General features: G+C 39.6%; 1 protein-coding gene across 3 annotated transcripts in view; it reads left to right on the top strand.

Moving 5' to 3' along the window:
• Nucleotides 1-7,927: 7,927 nt before the first annotated feature.
• The window catches only part of MOCOS (molybdenum cofactor sulfurase), a 209,278-nt gene continuing 191,309 nt past the window's right edge, over nt 7,928-25,896 (top strand). For 2 of the 3 annotated variants that reach the window (XR_005604188.1, XM_039569013.1), the window contains exon 1: nt 7,928-8,132. Coding sequence is in view for 2 of the 3 variants with exons in the window: in XM_039569013.1 (XP_039424947.1) it covers nt 8,009-8,132 (124 nt within the window). In the remaining variant the exon portion in view is untranslated. The remainder of the gene's footprint in view (nt 8,133-25,896) is intronic. The other variant, XM_039569005.1, reaches the window with a different exon arrangement.

The raw sequence follows: 25,896 nt of genomic DNA, 5'->3' as shown, positions 1-25,896 counted from the left end.
ACCTGGCTACCAGTCATTGTATCACATCTAACTTCCTGATCATTGCTGATGGCATACATTACTGTCTCACATAAAATAAGACTCCTAATCAATATTTCTAAAGCTATGAATGATGTCCGCAGTGCTTCTCAGAATTTAGTATAGAAGAATTTTAGGTAGTTGAGACTATCAAATACATGATTGATTTGATTTTTAAAATTTTTTTAATTGCTGGCTAGTAAAAATTACTTTGGAAAAGGCCCAAATGACAAAAGACCAACAATAATTACTTAATTAAAGCTCCTTGTCCCACACTGAAGGTAATCCCTTCTACAATGTGTTTCCAACATTTTCAAGAAAAAAACCCAAACCATTAGATCTCATGTCAGATTCTCTGTGTAGAAAGAGTAAGTATTTTTACTTAGTGAACTGTCTGCTATAGCTTGAAAACCATCTGCAAGCACAAAAAACTGCCAAAATTCATTAAGAATACCATTATTTTAAGTTAACAAGAGTGATCTTCATTTTTCCCACCATCCATTTGTGCTTCAGAAATCAAGAGAAAAGGTATCTTTGAAATGAAAGCTCTGCTGTTTGTAAATGTGGTTTTTTATGTGGAATATTTTGTATAGCAAAAATTTGTTGTGAAAACCACTATTCACAATAGTGTGATACCTCAGTGTGCTACCAGAAGTGTCAAAATTGGTTTTGGCTGGGATTAAAATAATTTTCTTCATAGTAGCTAGTATGGAATCATATTTTGGATTTGTCCTGGAAACAATGTTAATACCAGAGGTGTTTTTGTTACTGCTGAGCAGCACTTACACTGTATCTTATCATTTAGTTTGGAAAAGACCTTCAAGATTATTAACCAAACTGTAAACCCAGCTCTGCTAAATCCACCATTGAACCATGTCCCTCAGTGCCACATCTACACTTTGTAATACCTCCAGGGATGGTGATTCTATCACTTTCCTGGGCAGCCTGTTCCAGTATTGGAAAACCTTTTATTGAAGAAATTTTTCCTAATATCCAGTCTAAACCTTCCCTGGTGCAACTTGAGACCATTTCCTCTTGTCCTGTCACTTGTTACCTGGGACAAGAGACCGACCTCCACCTGTCCACACCCTCCTTTCAGGCAGCTGTGTAGAGCAATAAAGTCCTTTCTGAGCCTTCTTTTTTCCAGGCTAAACAACCCTAGGCCCCTCAGCTGCTCCTCATAAAACTTGTGCTTCATCCCCTTAAACCAGTTTCATTGCCCTTCTATGGACATGCTCCAGGACCTCAATGTCCTTCTCGTAGTGAGGAGCCCAAAATTGAACACAGGATTTGAGATGTGGCTTCATGAGGGCTGAGTACAGCAGGATGGTCACTTACCTGGTCCTGCTGGCCACACTGTTTCTGATGCAGGCCAGGATGCCATTGGCCTTCTTGGCCACCTGGGCACACTGTTGCCTCATGTTCAGCCGCTGTCAACCGGCACCCCCAGCTCATTCTCCACTGGGCTGTCTTCCAGCCACTTTGTCCCCAGCCTATAGCACTGCATGGGGTTATTGTGACCCAACTGAAGGATCTGGCACTTCACCTTGTTGGCCTTGGCCCATTTTCTAGCCTATCCAAATTCATCTGTAGACCCTTCCTACAATAGATCGATACAAAAGATCAATACTCCTGCCCAGCCTGATGTCATCTACAAACTGATGATACCCTTGCACAGATCACGGATAAAGACATTAACAGAACTGGCCCAAGCACTGAGTGCTGGGGAACACCACTGGTGACCGGCACCACTGGACGTAACTCCAATCACTACCACTCTCTAGCTCCAGCCATCCAGACAATTTTTTTACCAAGTGAGGAGCGCACCTGTCTAAGCCACAAGTAGCCAGTTTCTCCATGAGAATGCTGTCAGAAATTACGTCACAGTCTTTAGTAAAGTCTAGGTAGAAAACATCCTCAGCCTTTCCCTCATCTTCTAGTCAGGTCACCCCGCCATAGATGGAGATCCGGTTGGTCAAGTCAACCTGCCTTTTACAAACCCATCCTGGCTGGGCCAGATCCCCTGATTGTCCTGTGTGTGCCATGTGATGGCATTCAGGATGATCTGCTCCAGGACCTTCCCTGGCACTAAGGTCAGGCTGACAGGCCTGTAATTCCCTGGATCCTCCTTCCAACCCTTCTTGTAGATGAGTGTTGCATTTGCTAACTTCCTGTCACCTGGGACCTTCCCAGTTAGCCAAGGCTGCTAGTAAATAATGCCAAGGTCATGGGTTCAATCCCCACATGGGCCATTCACTTAAAGAGTTGATGATCCTTCTGCATGCCTTCCAACTCAGACTATTGTGTGATCCTGTAAATGGTGGAGAATGGCTTGGTGAGCTCTCCTGCAGCTCCTTTGAATGCATCCCATCTGGCCCCAGAGACTTGTGATGGTGTCATGTTCAGCAGATAAGGGAGGGGGAACACAGAGGAAGTGGGGGATGTTCAGCATGATGGAGTTTGTTTTCCCAAGTCGTCATGACACATGAAAGCCCTGCTTTCCTGGAGATGATGGAACACTTGCCTGCTCACGGGAAGTAGTATGCACTCCTTGTTTTGATGTGCTTGTGTGCATGGCTTTTGCTTTACCTGTTAAACTGTCTTTATCTCAAACCCACAAGTTTTCTTGATTTTCCTTTTCTGATTCTCTCCCACATCCCACTGCAGGGAGGGAGCAAGTGGCTGTTCAAAGTTTAGTTTCTGGTTTGCATTAAACTCTGACAGTTGGTCAACAGTGTCAAATATATTTTAATTTGTATTTGAAGAGAGATGTCAAATATAATACCTAAAAGACATAGAGATTGCCCTAAAAATAAAGCAATATACTGAAAGTAATGAAGCTCAGCTTGTAACAGTAGCTCGTCACATATTTGTTTCATATTGGTTTTTAGTCAGCACAAAAAATTCCAAATGTTTCAAGCTGAACAATCAAATGATAATGGAAAGTTTAAGAATGGGAAGTTGGATGAGAAACATTATTGCAAATTTAGGTACATTTTTAAGTTTGCAAAGTTACTTCAAAGAGAGAGAGAATTAAATTTTTTACAAAGTTGCCAGTGTGTTAAAGCTAACCTGCTGGGAATGACTTTTGGTAGCTTGTGATAACAGGTATAAATTATAAGCTTCATGGTTATAAACAACACATACGTGGATGTGTTGCATCTACTATGGAGCAGGGAAATCTTTGCACTTCTGCATGTGTATATATGAAATATTTTGGACTTTGTAACTGTAAAAAGCCGTTTTGCCATTTAAAGTCAGCATCACTAAGCCTCAACCAGCAAGATTACGACTCTCCAATCCACATTAATAATTCAGTGTAAAATATCTTCACGAAGCTTGTAGCCCTGTCAGAGATAGAAAGTGTTTATATTTTCTGGATACATTACATTAAAAGCAAAAAGTATTTGTATGCTGCAAGCATTTGCAATTCTAGTCATAGTGGATGTGTTATGACATGAAGACTATAATTTCAAACCCAACCCTGCATTATCACTCGTGTTGATTTCTGTGGACGGTACTGATTTGTAACAGGCAACTCATGATAAAAGTGCCCTGTCTGGACAGGTGTTATGGGTAAGGACAAGTGGTAAAACCTGAATCCCAAACCATATTCAGTTCTGATCTCCATATGGGGTATGAGGTTCATCAAAATCACTGGGTTTGGCCCCTCTTGTTAAAACAAGTTTTGGGTTTGTGTTTCCTCCAGTCCTTCTGTTTTTCTCACATCTCTATCTAGTGCCCCCTGCCTGACTCTTAGGATGACAAGGGATGCATGCAAATGTCTTTCCACTGAAATCTGTTTTAGTCGGAAAGACTAAAGAAAGATGGCCTAGCTACTGTTTGTCAAAGCCATGCATGTCATATTTGCAACACAATCAGCCTTTCAAAAGCAGAGGCTTATGTGATCAAGTCTTCCTTTGAACTTTTGGATTCTCGTTAGAAACGCAAAGCTTTGTCATGGTGTTGCAAAAAATCGTATTTTAGTAACTGTTAAAACCTTTGAACATAAAGTTTAATAATAACACTTGCAGGAATTAAATACTTTCATCGAGTGTCGGAGTTTATGGCCTAAACCCGTTAGATTTTCACCACCTGCTACCTACGCTGGGGACTGGGGTTTGCCTCAGAACAGGGGCTGATTGCAACAAACACTGAACAGACGCAGTCAGTAATAGTAGAAAAAAAGCATTCCAGAGTTTAAAGCTTAAAAACACAGGCCTGAAGAGAAGTGTGGAAATTGGGCAGAATGTGCCACCTGTGCTACCACGAGTTTCTTTCCCATCTCTTGATAGTGGCTACTTTTTTCCGGAATGGGGATCTATCTCAGGATTCACCACTGGTGGGCAAGGATTAGCCAAACCTAAAGACAACTAAAAGAGAAGGTGGGCTGCAAATAGACTGGAGGAAGAAGTGGAAAGCACATGCAGGCTGAAGCTAGAAAGAAATGGTGAGCGTTAGTGGAATGGGAGGGCAAAAGGGGCGGGGAACTGATTTGAACTGATTCGAATCAACAGACTCCTTCCACTTAAGCCACCAAAACTGCATTTCATGCTTGCTTCGCTACAACTGGACTACAATTGCTGGGGGGTTGCGTATGTAAGGTACTCATTTTCACTTTTTTTCCACCGAGTGAAAGATTGCCACAGATCAAAAACCTAAACAGTTCACAATGATCATCTCTAATTCTCAGGATAAATATGGCCATTTCTTTACTAAAGACAACCATCTATGTGCAAAACAGAATACCAGGTGTCAGTGAAAAAATCTTTTCTTTTTCTTGAGTGTAGTTTGTTTTTTGTGGTTTTGTTGGTTTTGGGAGGGTTTTTTCACACAGGAATAAACTAAAAGTTATAATCTTGACTTTTGATGCGTGTGCTCTAGCAGCTTTTTTATAACTGGTGGTCTCAAAGAGCTATACAGTAAGTGGACCTTTTGTAACTAATTGTAAGCATGTTGTGATTTAGATAAAGTTTTCCTTATAGCCAATAAAGTCAAAAGTCAAACTGTTTACAGTTAGTAAGCAACTGCATCAGTTCTGATCCTGCACATCTTATCAGACCAACCAGTTCATCAGAGACTGTAGCACTATGTGCACACATTGGGATGTCTCTACAATGAGCAAAACAGGTTTTTTTTTTATTGTTCCATGACACAAGATGCAAAAGAATATAGCAGGGTGAAATAAATTTTGTAAATAATGAATAAATAAGAAGGGTTATGTCAGTTCTGAACATGTAACAAGTGTAATCTGGGCTGCAATGAGTTAATAATGCCTTTCCAAATAAATAAGCACAAAGGCAAGGCTACGCCTGTGCTGACCTCAATGCACCTCATTTAATGGCTGTAGCATTCATTTCCACTGGTGCTTTCAGTATCAGTGGAGGATCAAAGAGAACCTGGCTTTCTGCTGGCAAAAGTTCTGCCTGAGAGCAATACCTCTCCCTTCCAAGACCTATTTTGCAGTTTTCACATGTACTGCATCATGGTGGTTCTTAGTATTCTGTATGCTTCCTGTTACATGGTTCCAAACTGCTTAACCCTTTAATAAAATATCCAATCATGCCCATCAGCTGTGACTCTTAGTTTTCAACAATTTATATCTAAGACTACTACAAGGAAGTAGTAGCTCAAGGAAGTAGTAGCAGAGACAAAGCCCTAGCTAATGGCTTTCTACAGCATTAGTCCGTGTATTTTATACCAGCCTTGTCAGTAAAGCTTTGTCAAAGCAGGAAACTGTAAGATGAGCCTTGGGATAGTCCTGTTATGGTTAAGCAAGCTGGGCATGACAGGGTTCAGAACTGGAAGTTGTCGCTTCATGTCAGAACTCCATGAAATCTCCAGCTTTTACCTCAGAAACAGAGTTAAGAGTAAAGCCTAGATAGTTTTTTAGAAGTTATACTGATTTTCAAACACAAAAACTTCTATACTGACACCGAGTGACCTTAACACCTCTTATTATCTAAAGATTCTGGTCAGCCTTTATGATGGATTAACTAAGCTCTTTATTGTAAACCAGTAGATCCCCAGTAATCAGTGATCATCACCAGGCTACATACAATGTGCAAACAGAGCACATTCCCAGTTAGTACTGTCTCCATGTATATGTTGCTTCCAAAGGGCTAATCTTCAAAAATCAGGAGGAAAAAAAGAGACAGAAATCAATTATGAGGGACCATATTTTATACAAAAATGTGAAAGGAAATTAGGTCTTCAAGATGCATTTATTGTAAGATAAGAAAGCTGCATTCTGTCATCTGTTTTCATGGGGAAAACTAGTCTTGTTTCAATAAGAAATTGAAAAAAACTACTTGACATAAACAATATATAAAAATGGTTAGGGAACTATGTATAGTGATCAATATAAATAAATTGCTCTGTAAATTAGTAACACAAAGCTAGAAATATGAAGGAAAATCCATAGCAGATATTTTCTACATATACCTGCAGTAAAAAAGAACTCATAGTGAGGGCATAGGATCTCCTAAATCACAATGCATAAGCTGTTAAAATAATTTAAAAAAAGGTATTTGGTGCAGGGTTCTTGTTTGGCTGTGGTTTTGTTTGTTTTTTTTTTTTAAGTGACTTCAAGAGATCAACCAAGAACATTCCTCCACTTGATAGCAACTGTTCTTTTTTTTTTGTCAGCAGTGTTTTGTTCATCTGGAAGGAAATGTTTAAGGTATGACTCATTTGGCAATTGGTTTTGGTAAAATCATTGGCTGGCCAAAAGAGGTACAATTTCACCTGGGGATGTCATGTCCTATATACCTGTCCCAATCATTAATACAGAGTCAGGGACAGATACACTTTTATAGTGTTACAGAAATATATGCCCTGAATCCAGGGCTATGTGTTTAAATTAGGCAAAATTTCCTAATATATAAAGCAGGGAGCACATTAGCATGCTATACTTCACATCGGGCTTATGTTATGATTTTCTACATGGCTTTATTTCAGTACCATTTTGTAAGTGAAAATCTTTACAGTTCAGTTTGGGCTGAAGTTCATTCTTTGTAGTTTCCCATTTCACTGACATCCCACTAGTAGCATTTCAAACAATCTAATGAGAGTCTGCCTTACCAGTTTTCGGATATAAGTCCATCCTAACATGTGCAGTTTTATTTTAGTATTGGACTAATATTGGAGGTCATTTAATGCTCTGCAGATTGCATAGCTGTAAGTAGAAAAATTCATTGCAAGGAGAATGTCAGAAAAAAAATTAATATGAAAATAACACAACACCCCCCCCAAAAAAAAAAAAAATCAAACCAACAAAACAACAACAAAAGGAAACAAAAAACCCACAACAAACACATTCCTTTAACTATGACTTTTTTGGTTTATTTGTATGATTATAGTTTATCTGACAAAGCAAAGGCTTTTACAGGAATGGCTTTTACACGGGAGAACATGCCTGTTCTCTCTGCCCCTGATGACCAGCCCGTACCACTCCTGTGGCTGTGGGCCGTGGTACTCAGCACTGCACACACAGCATCTATGGCCCTGAGAGCTGGCTCGGCGTGCTGCAGGAGTATCATACACCAAATGCAAGGTGTGGGACAGTGACCTCCGCTATTAGCAGCAATGGCACAGGGATTGAAGAAAATCTGGGCTTGAATTGGAAAATTTTAGGGGAGAGAGATTTCCATGAAGTATTATAAACAGCATGTCCCAATAGGAGGGTATGTGAGCAGAGACACACTTGTTACTGCTATCTCCAAACCGATCTCCGGGTGCTGCGGGTAACTTCTTCCTTACGGGAAACGCCTCCCCGTGCCGGCCCCACTGCCCGGCTCAGCCGCGGCCGGACCGGCCCCGGGGCCGCCGCCGCCCCCGGCGCAGGTCGGGCAGGCGGGGCGGGAGGCGGGCGGAGCAGCCGGGCCGGGCCGGGCCGGGCCGAGCTGAGCGGGCCCAGAGCGCGGCGGCCGGGGAGGCTCCGCTGCCGCGGGAGCCGCGCCGCTCTCCGCGCCGGGCCCTTCCAGCCGGCATGGCCGGGGAGCCGCTCTCCTTCCGCGCCTTCCGCGCCGCCCGCCCCGCCGGCTGCGAGTACGGCTACGGGCACGGGGACGGGCTCAGCGCGCTGCGGGACCGCGAGTTCCCCCGGCTCCGAGGTACCGCGGGCACCCTGAGGGCCGGGCGAGGCTGCGGGGGGCGGGCCGGGGGCGGGGGAGGCCCGGACCATTCCCAGCTCGATTCGGCCCCGGGCGGGAAGTCTCCCGTACGAGGGAGCGGCGGCAGGGGCGGGGACGGGAACGCCGGGAGAAGGCGCTGGGCTCAGGGGACTGCAGTTTTTTCTGCGGCTCGGTGGGGAGATGAGAGGCAGCTCTCCTTCTCCTCCCTCCGACACAAATACCTCAGAGGTGCTGTGGATTCAGTAACAGGATTTCGATATGGATTTTAAGAAGGGGGATGGGAGAGAAAGGAGAGACATTATAATAGTAAACCAGCCCATTCTAGTGAAAGTTTGTAGTTAGACGAGTGTTTGTGAAATACTTTTGCAGGTTATGTAGGTTTTCCCATCCCCCAGCATTAACCATCCTTGTGCATGCTACTTCAAATCTAATCGTGATGGTTATATGACAGCAACTTGTTTTGTTTAAAGAAGTATCAATGTCTGTGATATTGACACTTCAAAATTCTTTGGGCAAAAAGACCCAGGTAGAGAGTGGAGTAAATGACATCAATTTGGATGCCCTCAAACTGTTACTTAGGCCACTCTTGAGAGTTTCATGTTACTGCTCTTTTCTGTTTTGTAATTTCTCTGAATTTTGGTGATTGAATACAAGAGCAGGCTTTCTCACACACAGGTGTTTAGTTAGAATGGAGTTATACTTTGCCTCTAAATGAATATGAAAAAAACTTAGGCAACACTTTGAAGAACTTTGAGATTCAGTAAGTCAATGTCACAGTCTGATACTAGATACAGTATTTGCATCAGTAAAAGCTTGAACACAAGAAGTTGCTTGTCCGAAATTCAGGCTTAAATTTTGGAAAAGTGGCTGTTTTGTAACTGAAACATTGTTTAGGCCTTTAAGCAGATGAGTTTTCAAAACTCCTGAGAATTAGGCTCATTTCTCAGAGGTTCCCCAGTTTTGAAATAAAGTGTATCTGCTAATGAATGATGTTTGGTGGATTAGTCTGGTTCCCAAAGGGAGGTTACTGCAAAGACAGAGCATTAGGAGTTTTCCTCCATTTGAAAATGTTTTTCCTAATGTAGCCTTCTGAGCTGTGCAGCCTGCTAAAGTAAGATGTAGATAATTTAGAATATTTCCAGAAAAAAAAAAAAAAGGCTTTAAAATAGAATCTTCAATAATGTTAGCTAATTGAAATCACATAATCGTCTATGGTAAGGTGACCTAGGTTGCAAATTCCTTCTGCCCTTTCATTTCCTCTTTGGAACTTTAACATGTTATCCAATTCATGAATTGTCATGCATTCGCCTTGAAAGTTTGTCACTTCTGTGAGGAAACTCAGTATCCCTTAAGTGATTGCTGTACGTGCACATGGTGTCCTGTCTGGAACTCCTTGTCTGAAAAACAGTGACATCTTCTGTGCTCAAGAACTTGTGCCTTCAAGTGATATCAGCAGTGCCAAAAGAAAGGTGCCCGACAGATTCCTAGGCTAAGTGTCCCCTGCCCAACACATCTCTCTTTAGCTGACTAATTGGACTAGTCCAGGACAGACTCCAGGAACTGGCTGATAGCGGAGCAGTATGGATGAGAAGCACATTGCTTTTACTTATTTCTTGGCCTCCTTTTATTTAGCCATGTATCCCCACATGCTGATGGTCTCAACACACTGATGTTGAGGTAATAAAAAGTCTTTTAAAGCTCTCAATTTTGTTGCCTTGCGGAAAGAAGGCAAAGAAAATGTACAGGCTAATGTACAGGTTGGTGGCAGCAATAGTAAATAAAGGAACCTTCTCCAAGTGACTTACAAAAAATTAGCATTTAGCTGATCAAGCATTTTCAGTGGCCTGCCAGAACATGCATGTTGCAGGATGACGTAGAAGTTTTACATCTCTGGTGGCCTTGGATCAGCTCTCTGGGTAAGTCCTGATTGTACAAACAGTGATTCACCATAAGGAACTTGTACCTGTCCATGGGGTTGATCTCTACTATGTGTCTTCCTACTGCACAAAGCTGCTGCAGTTTTATCCCTTCTAGTAAAGAGCAATCTTAACTAGTTCCACTGGGCAAAAAGAAGGAGTGCTATTTTAGGGAGTTAACAGGAATCACAGAATCATAGAATCGTTTGGGTTGGAAGGGACCTTAAAGATCATCGAGTTCCAACCCCCCTGCTGTGGACAGGGACACCTTCCACTCGACCAGGTCACTCAAAGCCCCATCCAGGCTGGCCCTGAACACCTCCAGGAATGAGGAGTCCACAACCTCTCTAGGCAACCTGTTTCAGTACCTCACTAGCCTTATAGTAAAGAAATTCTCACAAATATGTAATCTGAACCTACTCTCTTCCAGTTGGAAGCCATTCCCCCTTGTTCTATGAGTACATGCCTTTGTCCAATCAGTAGATGCCATCTCCAGCTCTCCTGTAAGCCCCCTTTAGGTACTGGAAGGTGCTACAAGGTCTCCCTGGAGTCTTCTCTTCCCCAAGCTGAACAGCCCCAACTCTCTCAGCCTGTGCTCTGTTTATTTGGGGCATGCCTTAAAGATCTTTCCATCATTAAAACTGGTAAAAATTCAGATTTTGCTGCTCACTTTTTATGTGAACAGAAATTTTGGAGTCCCTGTCTAGATACCTGTGATTTAAGCCTAATGTTTGATTTTGGAAGTGTAATTTTTTTATGAGCATCATGTGATAATTATTATTGCATATCAATATATTCACTTTTTCCTGATTACTATATTTTGTGGCATCCACTAAGGACATCTTGTGCAAATGGTGGATCCTGGGGAAGGCAGAAATCTTTTCTGTGTTACAGACCATTGCTTACATGGTGCTGGTTCTTCTGTTGTAGCTTTAGTATGAGTGGTTGCACAGGTGCCTGTTGAGCAGAAGGTGCAACAGATGTCTGGAGGGAGCACCAGCTACCAGGCATACTGCGAAGCCAGGACTTTTCAAAGGTGGTCCACCTGTGGTTGTATCAAAGTCTTGGGGAGTTTCACTCTTAGCTCCATCAGAAGGAAAGTAAGGTTCATACTCAGTGTGTTGGGGATTTCCCTTTCAGGTTTTGTGAAGAGATAAAAAGAACTACTTTGCTTCCTTAAATCAGCAGGGGTCTGTCTGTTTTGGCACAGAAACCTTATATTTTCCCTTTTAAGCCAAAGTTTATCTTCACTTCTGTAATTCAAAGGCTGTTAGCTGATGACTAGAGCAGCCCTTTCTAAAAATACATGTGGAGTCTGTGAAACAGATCGCTGTTTCACAAGCAGCAGCGTATGTGCAATATGTGACCTTGACTTTAATCTTGTGAGCAGTGTACCCTTATCTGCAGTGTAGGATTTTAAACTGTGCTTTAGAAACGGATAAAGAAATCAGCAGGAGTTTATAGGTTCTGTTGTTAAGTAATGGGGATGAATATGCTTCTGTGATGTTTATCATTGCAAGGAAAATATCAGCTTCAGTTTGTATCATGGTTTTAAAAAAGAAAAAGCTGACATGTGATTTCGATGCAGCATTTAATCACAAGATACCTCTCCATTTTAAGTCGAGTGCCAGTATTCTCCTCTAATATAGCTGTGGCAGTTCAGTGGGAGCTTTCCAAGAGCAGTAAGCAGTGGATACCCATCCCCCAAATAAAAATCAGCATGTGTTAGCAATCAGGTATTCTTTAAAGGCTACTGACTATGTGAAGATAGTCTTTAGCTGAGGTGAGGTGGACTGTCCCATTTAATGTCAAATTGGTCACTGTCCTGTACTTTAATGTCATATCTTACCTTAGTAAGAACATTTGTGAGATGTGTGATTACATACTACTAACAATAATAATGCAATTTGCCTGTTAAACAAAAAGAAAAGGCAGACTGAGCTGGGAGTAACAGAATTGTCCTTTGTTTCTCTGAAACTCAAATGATGTCCCATGAACTGGTCACCTCTATGAGGACTTACTGTATTGCTCAGTTAAGGAATAGCAGCATATTGGATCTGACCTTACACAAAAGTAAGTCTTTTTTACTCATATTGCTGGTAATTATTTGAGTGGTGACTTTTCCTCTGTGTAGGAGAATGTGAAAAGCAGATCTCTGTGTGCTGCAGAAGTCCTCAGCGGCTCAGTTAGTGAAGTTCATCTCTGTCCTCGGAGAACAGAAAAACCTATCTGTTTTGTCACCTTTGGAGTAATCTAGTTTTCTTTGGCTGAACTACAGAAGTAAGAAATACATTCTGGTGTGTCAACTCAGAGTAATTTTGTTGATAGGTAGCTGATGCTCACACTTTATGAAACTCGTGAAGATGAGTGGACTGTGAGCCTGAGGAGTCATGCTCACCTCTTGATTGCAAATGTAGGCTTGCCTTGTCAACCAGAAATTCTACCTTGTGCCTGAGGGTTTTTCTTTATTTAAAAAAAAAAAAAGAAAAAAAAAAGGAGTAATTTTTGCATCCTAAAATAATAACTGCTTTTGGGGAAAGAGGAGGCTGAGGGGTTTTTTTTGGTTTTTTGTTTTGTTTTGCTTTTTATAAGACCATTCTGTTTGACTTGGTAGCTATCTTCTGTGTGTGTATGTTAATCTCTGCTGATTTCTTAATTATTAATTTTTGTCTGTGGATGAATCTTTTTTATTTCAATTTTTTTTTCTTGGAGCCTGACTGAATTTTCAGGAAAACCTTTTATAGTTCGGTTCTTTGAGCAGTACTGGTCTCTGACCAAGTTAGCAGTATGCAGGCCTGATCATGTTCTTTAAAAACCAGTTTGATAGTGAGGGATAAGTTTATTTTAATTAATTTTTGTCTAAAGACCGTCATACACCAGAAACAAGGCATGTACCATTTTATGGTCAGATGCAATGCTTACTGTGAATTCCCTGACACACACCCACCCATTGCTGTCCAGAGTTGAGACAACATCTCATGGAAAGGACAAATTACTTCTCCCACATGCAGAAACTGGCATATGTTAATGTTAATCCAGTGCTTGCTTCTCCTACACAAAGGCAGCCAAAGCAATGTGCAGGGGAAGGATGAGGCTGCTTTTTGTTGTCTTGTTGGAAGATTCTGTGTAGCCTAGAAGAGTTGCTAATTGTGCTGGAGAATAAATCTTACTGAGTTTCCTTATCTCTAGCTCATGCTGAACAGAGGAAAAAATCTTCTAAACCTTTCCATTTGGCGTTTAAAGCTGAGAGCTCTTTCTGTCACTGTCCAGGCTTTTTCACTCTCCTCAGTGGCTGTGAGATCTCTGGTAACCTGCTCCTGTTCTCCATAGCCTCTCCACTAGAATGTGATTTGATTTTGTGAAACACCTATTTATTTTTTTGGAGGGGAAAAGAAAGCAAAAGAAATTATCTTTATTGAAGGAATCTGCTGTTGGACAGTTTGAAATGCTAAAAGACATCTGGGAAGAAGTGTTTAGTGGGTGGAGAAGGTATTGTTCAAAGAAGCTGCAGTATGGGTAGTGTAACCGCACAACTAGTGACAATTGCTTTGGAAAAATAAAATATACATATGCTCATGTAAAGCCTTAATGCTTCCTGTTGATTCCAAGTCAGCAGCAGTTATATAAATAAGCTCTTATCTAAAGAATTGATAGCAAAGAGGAGGCATATGTTGCGCGTAAATTGTATTTAGTCCCAAATGCAGTAACAGTAGCTGTGCGTTAGTTTCAGATGTTTTCCTCTGCCTACACGGAAGTAACAGGTACTGCTAAGGAATTCCTTACTCTGCATTTCAGGGTTCAGGAGATGGTCTACTCTGTGTGGGACTGATCTTTCAATTGCTGTTCATGATGGACATAGCTCTAAATGAAGAGTAGTCAATGATATTGTCATTGTAATACTTCAGCACGGAAAACAGTTTTAGTTACTTTGAAGTTTAATTAGTGGAAAAAAAAAAAAATGTGGAGGAGAAAAGCAAAGTCCCCAACCCTATAAACCTGATACAGCTGACATGAACTCAAAATATTCAGTGGTATTTGAGAAATAAATAGTCAATCAGTTGGGACTAGATTCTTTACAAGAAGAAATAACCATATATAGACATTAGATTTTTTAAATCAATGTGTTGATGTAAAAAAAGATAAGATTTTGGAAGATAAATTTATGGAACTCCACAGATGCGGCAGGGTATCAGTCGCCCATTTTTTAAAAAATTTCACTTTTAATTAAAAGATACATTATCTCTAAAATTATTGCCTGTACAAGATGTATATTAGTATTTGAAAGTGTTGAAGCAGGCAGATGTTCTACTTAGAAGAGCACAAGATGCTTTTTTCTCTTCCTCAAAAATTGGAAATTCAACAAGGTCTTTTTCCTACAAAATACCGCCCCAGCGGTACTTTCTTCCTTCTGTTGCCTTTGCGTCCTCTTAAGTTCTCCTGTTTGTCCTCTTGGGTTGTTATGACGTTGCTATATGTGAGATGTGTATTGATTTCTTCCCAGGCTATTTTTGTATGTTTCTGTGTGATACATGGATTTTTTTTTTTTTTTTTTTTTTTTTTTTAGTATTAAATATAAGGTTATTAATTAAAGAGTGTATGTATGTTTCCAGCAGAAGCTATCTGCTTCTGGTGTTCCTGCATTTATACTGGAATTTCCTCTGCCAAAGCTGGAATCTGATGCCCTTGAAATTTCCATTAGATGTTATGGTAGCAATTCCCATTTCTGCACCGCTTGTCAGAATTCAGGAGTGCTCCCTGTGTAAGGACAAACAGTCAAATGGAGAGGTGAGAGGTCACTGTTTGTGGTTCAGCTTGATTCATTGCATGCCTGGTATCAGAGAGATTGCTTGGATGTGAAAAGACTGTCACTGAATTCAGGAAGGCCATACTGCAGAACACTGCATAGTAAAAAGCACTGATATGAGAGATTGATAAATGTGTAGACAGCACAGTATGTTTGGAGAACAGGAAGCCAGTAGGGTGCTTAACTTGGAGAGGATATTTAGGAAGTAGTTTGAGCTTCCAAATGTCTCAGGCTTTTTATAATCCATTGTTTTTGGCCCAAGCCATCAATGCAGATGTTTTCCTTTGTGTGACACTAACGTACTGGTAAGGCGGGCTTCTAATTTTTTTTTCTTTTGCTTCGCTGAACTTAAAAAGGGGACTAAAAAAAATAAAATTATTTTTAGGAATATGTCAGCTTGGGGTTGGTATAATTATTTTCTCTTCCTAATAATGCTGTTAGTGTTACCATGTCTGCATGTTGAGAACCACTGACTGGTTCCTCTCACATTTGGTAGAAGGGAATGTGTTTTGAGGAGGCATTAGGAAAAGGGTGGTGTCAAGACAGAAGGTGTGGGACAGGGATGTCAGAATTATGGAGAAACAGGTATAGTAGGGCAGGGAGGCATGAAGACAGGCCACAAAGCATTGAAAAGTCGGCCTTAATTAGTTTAATTGCTAGTGAGTCAAGTTGTTAGGCTCCTAGCTGTATTTGTGTCAGCCCAGATGGATCCTGTGCCTTGGTGCTCTTTGCCCCTTCACCTTCTGCCCTGCTGTAGAGAAGCAATGGTCTGTGAGATGCCTGCGGCGGGGATGTGACCCCAGGTAGGCAGCTGTTGTGAGAGTGGCATGCAGGAAAGTGTGAAGTCACTCTTTTTTTCCCCAGTATGTGAAATACCCATATTAAATTGGAAGGCAAGACTGTAGGAGAGAAGTCTTTCTCTCACAGTATTTTATTTCTCCTTCTTGCTTTCAGCATCATCCTGACTCACTCCTTGTTTCTTGTAGCAGCCAGGGGAATATGGCTTTCACATGAGAAGTAAAAAACAGATGAAGTTTCTGTGCTCTTTCAGATTAGTCCCTGGAGCAGCAGGTTCTAAAATGCCTTTAAAAGAAAGTTAAGAACATGACTGGACAGGGCTTTTTGTCACTTATGGTCTACCTAAAAGAGGGAGATGTGATCACAAGGATGTGATATTTTGGTGACATCATTAGCTGTGAAGGATGATTACACAACTAAGCTCACTTCTTCTGCCAATATGCAGAATAATGTTCTAAATTAAAATTTGGAAAGATGGCAGGAAGCTTATTTGAAGAAATATTCATTAATTAAATTAATGGTGTGTGACCTAATTTCATTAATGCACAATTAAACACCAAATATCACTCTGTATACCCCTTTGCAAACTTATGAACAGGTCAGGTGAAGTTACACAGTCATCAGAAAGTTTCTCCTGTAATTTCTTCCAGAGGAAGAAATTGAAACTCTGGACTTCCCACATGTTTGTGTTCATGCCACACAGCACATTAAAGATATCATAATTCAGTAACTTGGAACTGATGGTATCGGTAACGGGTTCCAGTGTATGTTGCCGTTCTTTATAAAAAAGACTTTGTATTGCTGTTGAGTAAAATACACTGTTCATCTGCGGTGCCATTCATTTCCCAAGTAATATATTGAGGAGCGTAGCTTATTAAATGTGTCTCAGAGTTGCATTTTTATTATTTGTATGCCTGCCTATAATTTCTTTTAATGTTAAACAGTTAGAATTGTCTAAAAACAAAATGTTACTTGGCTGCTCTGGCAGTATGCAACCTTCTTTAAGTCTGTCATCGTCTTTCATTCGTCACACACTAGGAAAATATTCATTACATATTTAATCAATTTAGGAGTGTGTAAGCCCAGTGATCAGAGTGAGATTTCTTTTCTTAATACCTTGTCCAATCTCAGTTGTGATGGATAATTTGTTTTGATAATGCACCTTGCCTTCTCATGAGACTGGATAAAAAAAGATAAATGAAAGTGGTTACCTAGCAAGAGCTCCCTGCCCAGCAGACTGAATGGCCCACAATTAAAGGCGGCATGAAAAAGAAGCTTTTGCCATCCACAGAGATGTTGCTTTCTTCTCCCAACACACATGAACTCGCTAGTATTGCTTAGCTGGGAAACTGACCAAATTAATGTTCAGACAAAACTGTATGTAGAAAATTGCACTCCACTGTTGGTCACAGAGTTTGTGTTCACAATAGATGAAACAGATTAATGAGTAAATTCCCATAAGAATGCAAATTCCTCAGAAGTAACGTATTGTTGGCAGGCATTGGACAGGAGGCTGACCAGGGAGGTGGTGGAGTCACCATCCCTGGAGGTGTTCAAGAAACAATTGGATGTGGCACTCAGTGCTGTGCTTTAGTTGACAAAGTGGTGATTGGTCACAGGTTGGAGTCGATGACGTTGGTGGTCTTTTCCAACCTCAAAGATTCTATGATTCTTTGATGTCATGGAAGGTTGTCAGGAGGTGTAGCAATATGGTAATGTTCCTCCTCTTACCACTTCTGCTTGGATGTTTAGTGACAGGTACAGTGCTGCCAAGACAGCCGAATATCACACATGCAGGTTGACTGTTTGCCCTTCTAAAAAGGAGATAATTTAATATTACTATAAGTGCATGAAAATACGTGCCATTTAAATTCATTGGAAGTGACTTAGAAGACTTGGAGTACATAAGAAATAAACTAAAAACCATGTAAGCTGTGATTTGGGTAGCATGAAATTACATGCAAGAGACATTAAAATGCAAAAATAACCTTTAAGGGATGGCTTGAAAGGTGTACTTTTAAGATAGACTAAGGCAATAAGAGTGTGACACCTCTGAACTGCACTGCAGCTCACTTTTTCTGGGGACAGAGCAGCCCATGTAACTGGGGCCCACAAATTCTTTTTCATTTAGTTTTTTCCATTTCTCGTCTGACTGAAGTGCATGTCCCTGACAGATTTTTTTTCTGGTAATGAAATTAAGCCCTCTTTTTGCAAATTGTTAGCTCTTTGGTTAACATTTGATCTGAATTGTCTAAGTATCACTCCAAGCTCACCAAGAACAGAAATACAGAAGGGAGAAAACTATTGAGAGTTGTAAAGGGAAAATCACTTTCTGTGTATATTAAATATCCCCAAAAGCCATCTTAAATTGCAAAGCTGGAGTCATAGGGAAAATAAGCCTTCCTTCCTTCCTTCCGTCCTTCCTTCCTTCCGTCCTTCCTTCCTTCCTTCTCTTTGATATAGGTCTTGTTGAAACCACAGTTATAAATCTGAGATTTTTTTGGTAAATGAGTTGTGCATTTCAGTGAAATGGTTCAAAATTCATGCTCAGGTGAAACTCTCTAAACTGGCATTTGATTAAAAAGTCATAATACCAGCAGCTTTATCTGCTCTTTGTCCTTCAGGGTCACTTCCTGAGAAATAGGTTGACTTCTCTAATGATCAGAAAATTAATGATTTGTTTTTCTTCTGCAGAAAGAGTAAAGGTTCTGATTTTGGGTTACATGGAAATTTAGCTTTTCATCAATTAGAATAGCAGTTATTGATGTACTCAGGCATAGCTAATGGCTCTACAGCATTGAGGAGATTACCGTGCATTGAAGTGGTTCTCCTATAGACAGAACACTGCAACTATAACTCCAACATAAAGGAAATCTATTCCTTGGGAAGCACCTTTTTTCCTTTCAGATACTTACAATTTACGATTTGTTGCTGTTAACTATATTCATTGAGAAGGGTTGATCAATAGTTTAAGTCACTTCAGTTACATTCCTTAAAGCCTCTGTAAAAACAGCGAGCAGAAGGAAGAGGTAGGGTATGAAGGAGGAATGAGGTAGATGCCTGGGTCAAAAAGTAAGCTTTTTATATATTCATTGTTCCTGTCACAAAGATCTGCTTCAATAGTAACTTCCATAGCTTATTATAAAGTTGAGTTTTAAACTTTCCATCTTCTATTTCTATGGAGGCCTGAGTATATTTGTTTGGAAAACAGAATTGAAGCTGAACTTTAGTCATAAACTACAGCTTGGAAAGAAACCACACTTCTGTGAATGAGTAGGAAAGTAATGATGAGATTGTTAGGAGCTGCCTCATGTTCAGGCTTGGTGAAGCTCACCTGCAGACTGCAGAAAGCATCACTGCACCACAGGGCTGTGGAACCAGGGCTGCCTTCTAGTGAGCACTGCCATGGGCCCAGCTTCTACTGATCCACTGGGAGAGATTGGCAGACAGGAGACAAACCCTTCCTGTGGCAGTATAGGAAGCCTCCTTGAGATATAGGCTGTGTAAAAACAAATCCTCCCTTCATCCCCTGTTTTTCAGTATCACCTTGCCCAAAGGGTGAGGCTACTCCAGTGAAATGCTTTCTAGGGATTGAAGCCATCTACTTCTCTCTCTTACAACTCACCCTCTTGGTTGTCCTTAGAAGCCTATAATAGTATGAGGTTGAGTACTTTATGAATGATGAAAATGTCTAAATGCTAGTGAGTTACATTAATAGTTTAGTGAGTTTCCTTTCTATCTGGTGTTTTTCAAGGGTGGGGATAAGTCTTCCTCACTCAGCTCCCCCAATGCTAAATTTAAAAATACCTGCTTTTGTTGGAATATTTATATCCTGATTGGCAATTATGAAAGGCAAATCAAGCTTTTTAGCTTGTGGGTGCTAAAGTTACCCACTTAAAAAAAATTATGAAAACCCCTTTTCCTTTGGATGTTGTGGAGTTCACAGGGTGCAATGCTTGTTTGAAGGCACTCAGTCGATTCTCCAGACTTAGCATCACTGAGTATGACAGCTCCTGAGAGATTAAAGAGCTGTTACCATCAGAAGTTTAATCAATTTTTCTTTCATTTCTGCAAGTACAGAGAAGGATAGGTGTACTTGTAAAGTGTCACGAGGATTACACTGCAATGCTTTCTGGATAAACTTCATTATATAAATAATGGATAAACTGAAGTGGGGGTAACAGGACCAAATAATCTCATGACATCTGTCACGTTTCCAGAAGTGTCTGATCAGATCTTCAAATCTGAATGCTAGATAACTTGTGGGTACATTCCAGTAGCCATCACTTCTGTTTTCATCCATTCTAGTTGTAGAAGTATGATTAGGTACTAAACTAATCAAACAGCTGTTAATTTACAATGATCTCTCCTCAATCTTACATGTGAAATGATTTATAATGAGTGGGATATTTGGAAATCTGGGGGAGAACCTGTCTTTGCCTAGTTCCCACTTCTTCAAATGCTTCCTAAACTTTATGTTTAGAGAATGTATTGTGTATTTAAAAATTATTTGGATTGTTACATGGGTTGTATTGAAATACCATGAGAATTTCTCAAATGAGTAAAACTGTTATTTATAATATAATTATAAAAATCTCCCATCTATGAGGGGTGAAGCATGGAAGGGAGTCTCTCAGATCTTTTGCTTTAGGGTAAGAGATTCTGTGTGTATGTGCTGTTTGCTTGATTGGTTGGTTTGTTTCTTTTATAATCTAGCTACATGACTTGGGGTCTTTCTAGTCACTACATATCTCCTTTTTTTGTTTGTTTGGTTAGTTCATTTGTTTGTTTGTTTGGGGGTTCTTTTTTTGTTTTGGGTGTTTTTTGGTTGGTTGGTTGGTTTGGGGTTTTTGTTTTGGTTTGTTTCATTTTTTACTGTAGATTGAATTTCCCCTTAGTTGTAGAACAGAAATAGCTGAATCCAGAGGAGAAACTTTACTGTTTAGGCTCTTAATTAAAATGAGTTGTAGCTAGTGTTGCATATGTTGAATCTACTTCAGTGCACTGCGTACTCCATGTAGAATGACTCAGAAGAAAACAGCAGTCTAGTCTAACATATATAGTCTCTGGATATATGTTGGCTGGGATTCCTGGCTTGTAGACAGCAGTATATGAGAAAGAATGAAACACTAGAGAAAAAAAAAGGTATATAGGGAAGAATCTATTCCTATCAAAACTGATTGTTTCGTATTGTCTTTTCGCTGAGCAGTCATTACAATGGGTATATATACAAATGTCAACATAAAAAATAGAACAAAAATGGGTATCTCTCTATAAATCTGTGAATTTTACTGTCACTCTGGTGAGAACACAAAGCATCATCTTTCATGGCAGAAGTAAGAAAACTGTTTCAAACTGGAAGGGGAGTAGGGGAAAAAGAGCACAGAGTAGGCACGGGGAAAAATTTGCCCTTAATACCATACTTCTTGTCCCTCAGTCAGCAGACATGGGAGAAGCCCATAGTTTGCTCTGTAGAAAAAAATAGTCTGTGTTTACTATGCAATAACTGATCTCACAAGGTTCACTTTATCCTAATTTTCTGTGGAGGCAGAGTACCAAATATCTGGTGTCTGTACAAAATACTGAGGAATACTTGCTTTCCATCTAGAAACAAGCTTCCTCAAAGCAGTAATCTCACATGTAACCAGCGTCCTGTGCAGCTGATTGCCTTGGCTCATTCTAGGTTTACTATTGGGGAGCCATTAATTCTGTTGTGGTGGTGATTACATGACATAATAGGGATCATTTGTGTTCCAGTATTTATGGCACAAGTTTGGAGAGGTGTTTTTGGAAGTAAATAGGTCTGGAATGAAACATGTAGAACCAATTGTATGCACTGAGTTAGATGCATTCTTTGAGTTATCATTGTTTCAGGGTATTTTGACCCATCTTTTTTTTCCCATTAGTTGTTTGAATTTTTCATAGTCTAATTTGAAATGTGGTGGGCAGATTGAGATATCTGACTGAACCAGATTTACAATAGTTGTGATCTTACAATTCTTTGAAAATCAGGTCCTTCTTGAGATAGCTGTAACTAAGGACACAAATGAGGGCATTCTAACAGACTAATTTTAAAATTTAAATTTTTATTAAACCAATTTGATTTTCTTGTTGCTTTGCTTAGATTTATAATCCTTTCCCTTACAGTTTCCAAAGCCCTGAGCTGTCCCTTGGCCTTTTTGTGCTCCACGAAGAGCCTTCACTAAGTATTTTAGAATGTGTTTTTGATGTGTTTAGGTTTTTCATTTTTGCATCTCCTGGGTGATTTTTTGGTGAAAAATGTTCATGCAGTTTTGCTAAAAATAAACAAATAGGAATTACAAGTTAATTTCTTCTTAATGGCAAATAACTAGCTTTAGAATGCAAGTGATAGGAATCAAATGTGGTATTGTTGCCTTTAACATACTTGCTTTGGGGCAATATAGAAATAAAATGTCTGCACGCACAAATTCAACAAAAAGTAGAAATTTTGAGGATATAAAAAGAGCTCCTTACAGAAGCTCAATACTATTCTGAGATGTTACTTCTAGCTATAGCAAGTGTGAGGAAGTATTTGAAAATTAACAGTGCATAAGTTAGCTTTGAAATATTAGCAAATTACTACTACTTTTCCAGTTATGATAATACTGTTCATTATTAATTAGATCATTCATTGTCATAAATAATGCTCACCTCAATTAAAATTCCTCTCCATCCCCACTTCATGTTACGGAATCAATTCCTGAATTTATTTGTTTGTGTAACTCTTCATGTGTCACCAGACATCCTCTGTCCATGTAAGGACGAGGTGTGTTCAGCCATCTGGTTTGTACAGCATCTGTAGAAGTGGTCTGTAAAGAAGGAGCAGCCTTTGGCCTGGCTAAGGAATTCCAGCACTAGCTGGAAGCTCTATCACTTCTGTGTGGCTGTGCTAGTTATGGAGGAGGCTCCACATAGGAAATTGCTACCCATACTTGGAATCCAGTCCTGTAGTCACTTTTGGAAGCAGCATATGCCATGTGTAGTTTTATCTAGATAGTATTTTGAAGTACCCTGTATCAGAAATTGAGTAAGATATGTTGTATGAACGTTATGTCTGGTCTTGTCATTTATTCAAATCTTATACAACTTGTGGGGGAAGGCCTTGATTTTTAAATACATAATGTTTTCTTAGATGTTTTGAGGCAAAGTGCAATAGCTGGTGTTGTGGCAGAGTTGTGAATTTAAGCTCAGAGTTCAGAGATTAGGGGTACTGGAATATTTGTTTTCCCATGCATAATATTTTACTCATTCTCAAATCTAGTCTAGTGTTAATGACGCCATTTGTATTTAGTATTTTGAATAATTTATGGTGAAATTATAATTCTCTTTAATTTCTAAAGTCATTAGTATTGAAAGAATCTCTTTGAGAGAAATTATATCGTGATTCAGTGAAGCACAGGTGTATGCTTATAAAACTGGGATGACATAGTAATTGCTTTATTGCTGGTTCCATGAAAAAAAAAAAAGGAAGAACTGTGAAACTTATTTTTGTAGCCAAAGGTACCCAATGGAAGGTTGCTACCAAAACTGAAATTCTGTGTATTTCTATCAGTAGCGTTAGACTGTTACTGGGTTTTTATGATACTCAGATATTTTTATCTCTTAGTACTAACTTAAATCGGACTAACTTCACAGGTGTCCCAAATACTACTTTTATTTAAACGTAGACCATTCTGATAAAGATGCAAAGGAGAAGCAGTTGACTGAGTGGACTTGGGTCGAGCTGAGCAGCTTTGGAACTCAGTCCCCAGTACTGGAATTCTATAGTGGATGCAAATTTATTCAAATTAAAAGTGAGCCTGACTCTCTTCAAAGATATTCACTGGTAACTGTGGTTAGCGTACTGTTATCGAAAGTTGGTTTTGTTTTTGTTGAGTGCTGATGATGTTCTGTAGATGTTAATTTTGATTTAGATTGAAAGCAGATGTGATGGCCCCTAGGTTATGACTTTGCCAAATATCAAAACGTACAATTGGATAAGCATTAGGGAGGAGAAAGGGGGAAAGAGCTGTAAGGGAAGAGAGTCTTCAGGTTCACATCTGCTTTTCCTTATGTTTTGCTACAAGAAGCAACAGGGAAACACTAATTATCCTCTTAAGGGGATCCTTACGTACATATATATTCATATGCCCATCTCAGCCCTGCATATACAGGCACATTTGTGCATATTTGTAACTAAAGGTGTACAATATGTGCTTGGAGGAAACACAATCACCTGGATGCCTTAAATACACCTCTGGAGCAGTTCTTCATTTGATGTAACTGACTCCAGTAAATTGATCGATGTGATTCTGAGATTCTGTTGCTTTTGCCTGTTATTACAGCACTCCTACTCCTCTTGTCAATGGGTTACTACAAATACTGCACTTTTAAAATTGATACCTGGAGTTTTAGAGAATCCATGCATATCCTAGAGACTGAAGATGTTCTTTAGGTGCCAGATAAAGATACAGCTATATGAGCAGTCCAGTGCTTTTAATTAAAGAAAGGAAAATTTCACTTGTTTCAAAGGTCATTTAAGCTTCTGTGCAGATTGTAATCCAGCTCTTTAACTTGGCCTGAAACCAGAAAGGTGATTAGTGCAGTATGTTTAGGAAGTGCTGGTTATAGTGTATTTGTTAATGGTTTAACTCGGAGTTCAGCAGAGCCCCATAATTACTTCAAAGGCTCTGGACACCTTGATGCGTGTTCTCACGTTTGAATGGAGCTTGCTTCTCTTTACAGAGTTGAGGTCTCTGTGACCTGAAGGCAAAGTTCTGCTTTGGTTATTCATTGTAGTACAGCAGAAATGCAATCAGACTCTGCATGCGTTCCTTTCGAGTCACTGGACTTTGGAAAAGACTTTTTTTTGCTAGGTTGCAGCCCTTTGAGTTCAGACAGCCTGTCCTCTGAAAATGTAGTATCTGTACTCAGTGCAACATAATGCCTCTGGAAGAGCCACAAACTCCTTCTTCTAAACAGCTTTATGGCAGTGTCCAGCAGTGGATTGTTGCTGCCCAAAGTCAGATTCAAAGTGATTACTTCCAAAAGCTGTGTCACATGCCAGCCATCCTTTAGAAAGAGGATTGTAAATGATGTGTTTGTGCCAATAGCTCAGGAGATTTTTAGTTTTCTTTTAGAAATCTTTAACATGGACAGCAGGGAAGTTAAAAAAATTGAGAATCTGGAAGCTGCATGCTGTTATTTGTATTTAAAGCAGGCCCATGTTAGGTAGGATTTCCCTCACATACTGCTGTGTTCAGACCTACTCATTGGGAAGCTGGTATTTTTGTCACAACTAGTTAACAAATCTCTACAGTTGTCAAACTGTTTCAGAATTAAAAACTTTGGTTTCCCCTAACAGTATTTTTTGATAAATGTACTGTTTCATTCATAGTAGATTTCTGAAAATGATTGTTGAGTATTTGAATCTATGCTTGGAAATACCCCTAAGAAATGTAAAATAACCTGTGGAAACTCATTTAGGTCGAGTATAATAAGACAGTAACAGAACACTTATGCCAATGTTTAATTGTATATGTATTAAATTATTTACAGAAACTTGTGTCTGTTAGATTTTTTGTCTGAATGGGAACAATTTTATTTTCGAGTAGGAGATGCTTTTTTTACTGAACTATTAAAATTTTGTGGAGGTATCAGGAAATTACAGTCAATCCTGAAAAAATTTACAAAACAATTCTTATTTTAAAAAAAAATCCCTAAATAAGAAATAAGGTTATTTAAGAGTTCTCTTATTGATATCTGCATACCTAATGTGGTCAATGAATTTCAGTAAAGGTAAAGCAATTGAGTATAATCTTACTATTTCAGTCAGTCTGTTTATAGTTGAATAGTTTCACCTGAAAGAGCAGCTTGGATCAAATTACTATAAAGTATAAATTAATCTGTGGGAACTTGGAGCCAAAAGGTTTTAAGATGGAAAAATACCTAGATTAACCCAATACATATGCAGAAGAAAAACTTATACATAGTTTTTCATGCATACTTACTATCTCCCTAATGAAATCTCAGTATTTTCTCTACCTCATTAAAAGTAAATTGTTTGTGTTAAGTCCTAATTATTTACTCAGTAGCAATACTGAAACTCCTACACTTAACATTTTTACACACTATTGTTGCTGTCTCCTGATTGTGGTTTCAGTTTTTGTTGGTGGCTGCTCACTGGTGAAAAGGTGATACAGGAGATCTTGGCCAAGCATTATAT

Source organism: Corvus cornix, chromosome 2 (genome assembly GCF_000738735.6).
Source record: "Corvus cornix cornix isolate S_Up_H32 chromosome 2, ASM73873v5, whole genome shotgun sequence".
Classification (NCBI taxonomy): Eukaryota; Metazoa; Chordata; class Aves; order Passeriformes; family Corvidae; genus Corvus; species Corvus cornix.
Note: the sequence above shows the minus strand (reverse complement) of the source record. Positions and strands in the feature narration are given on the sequence as shown.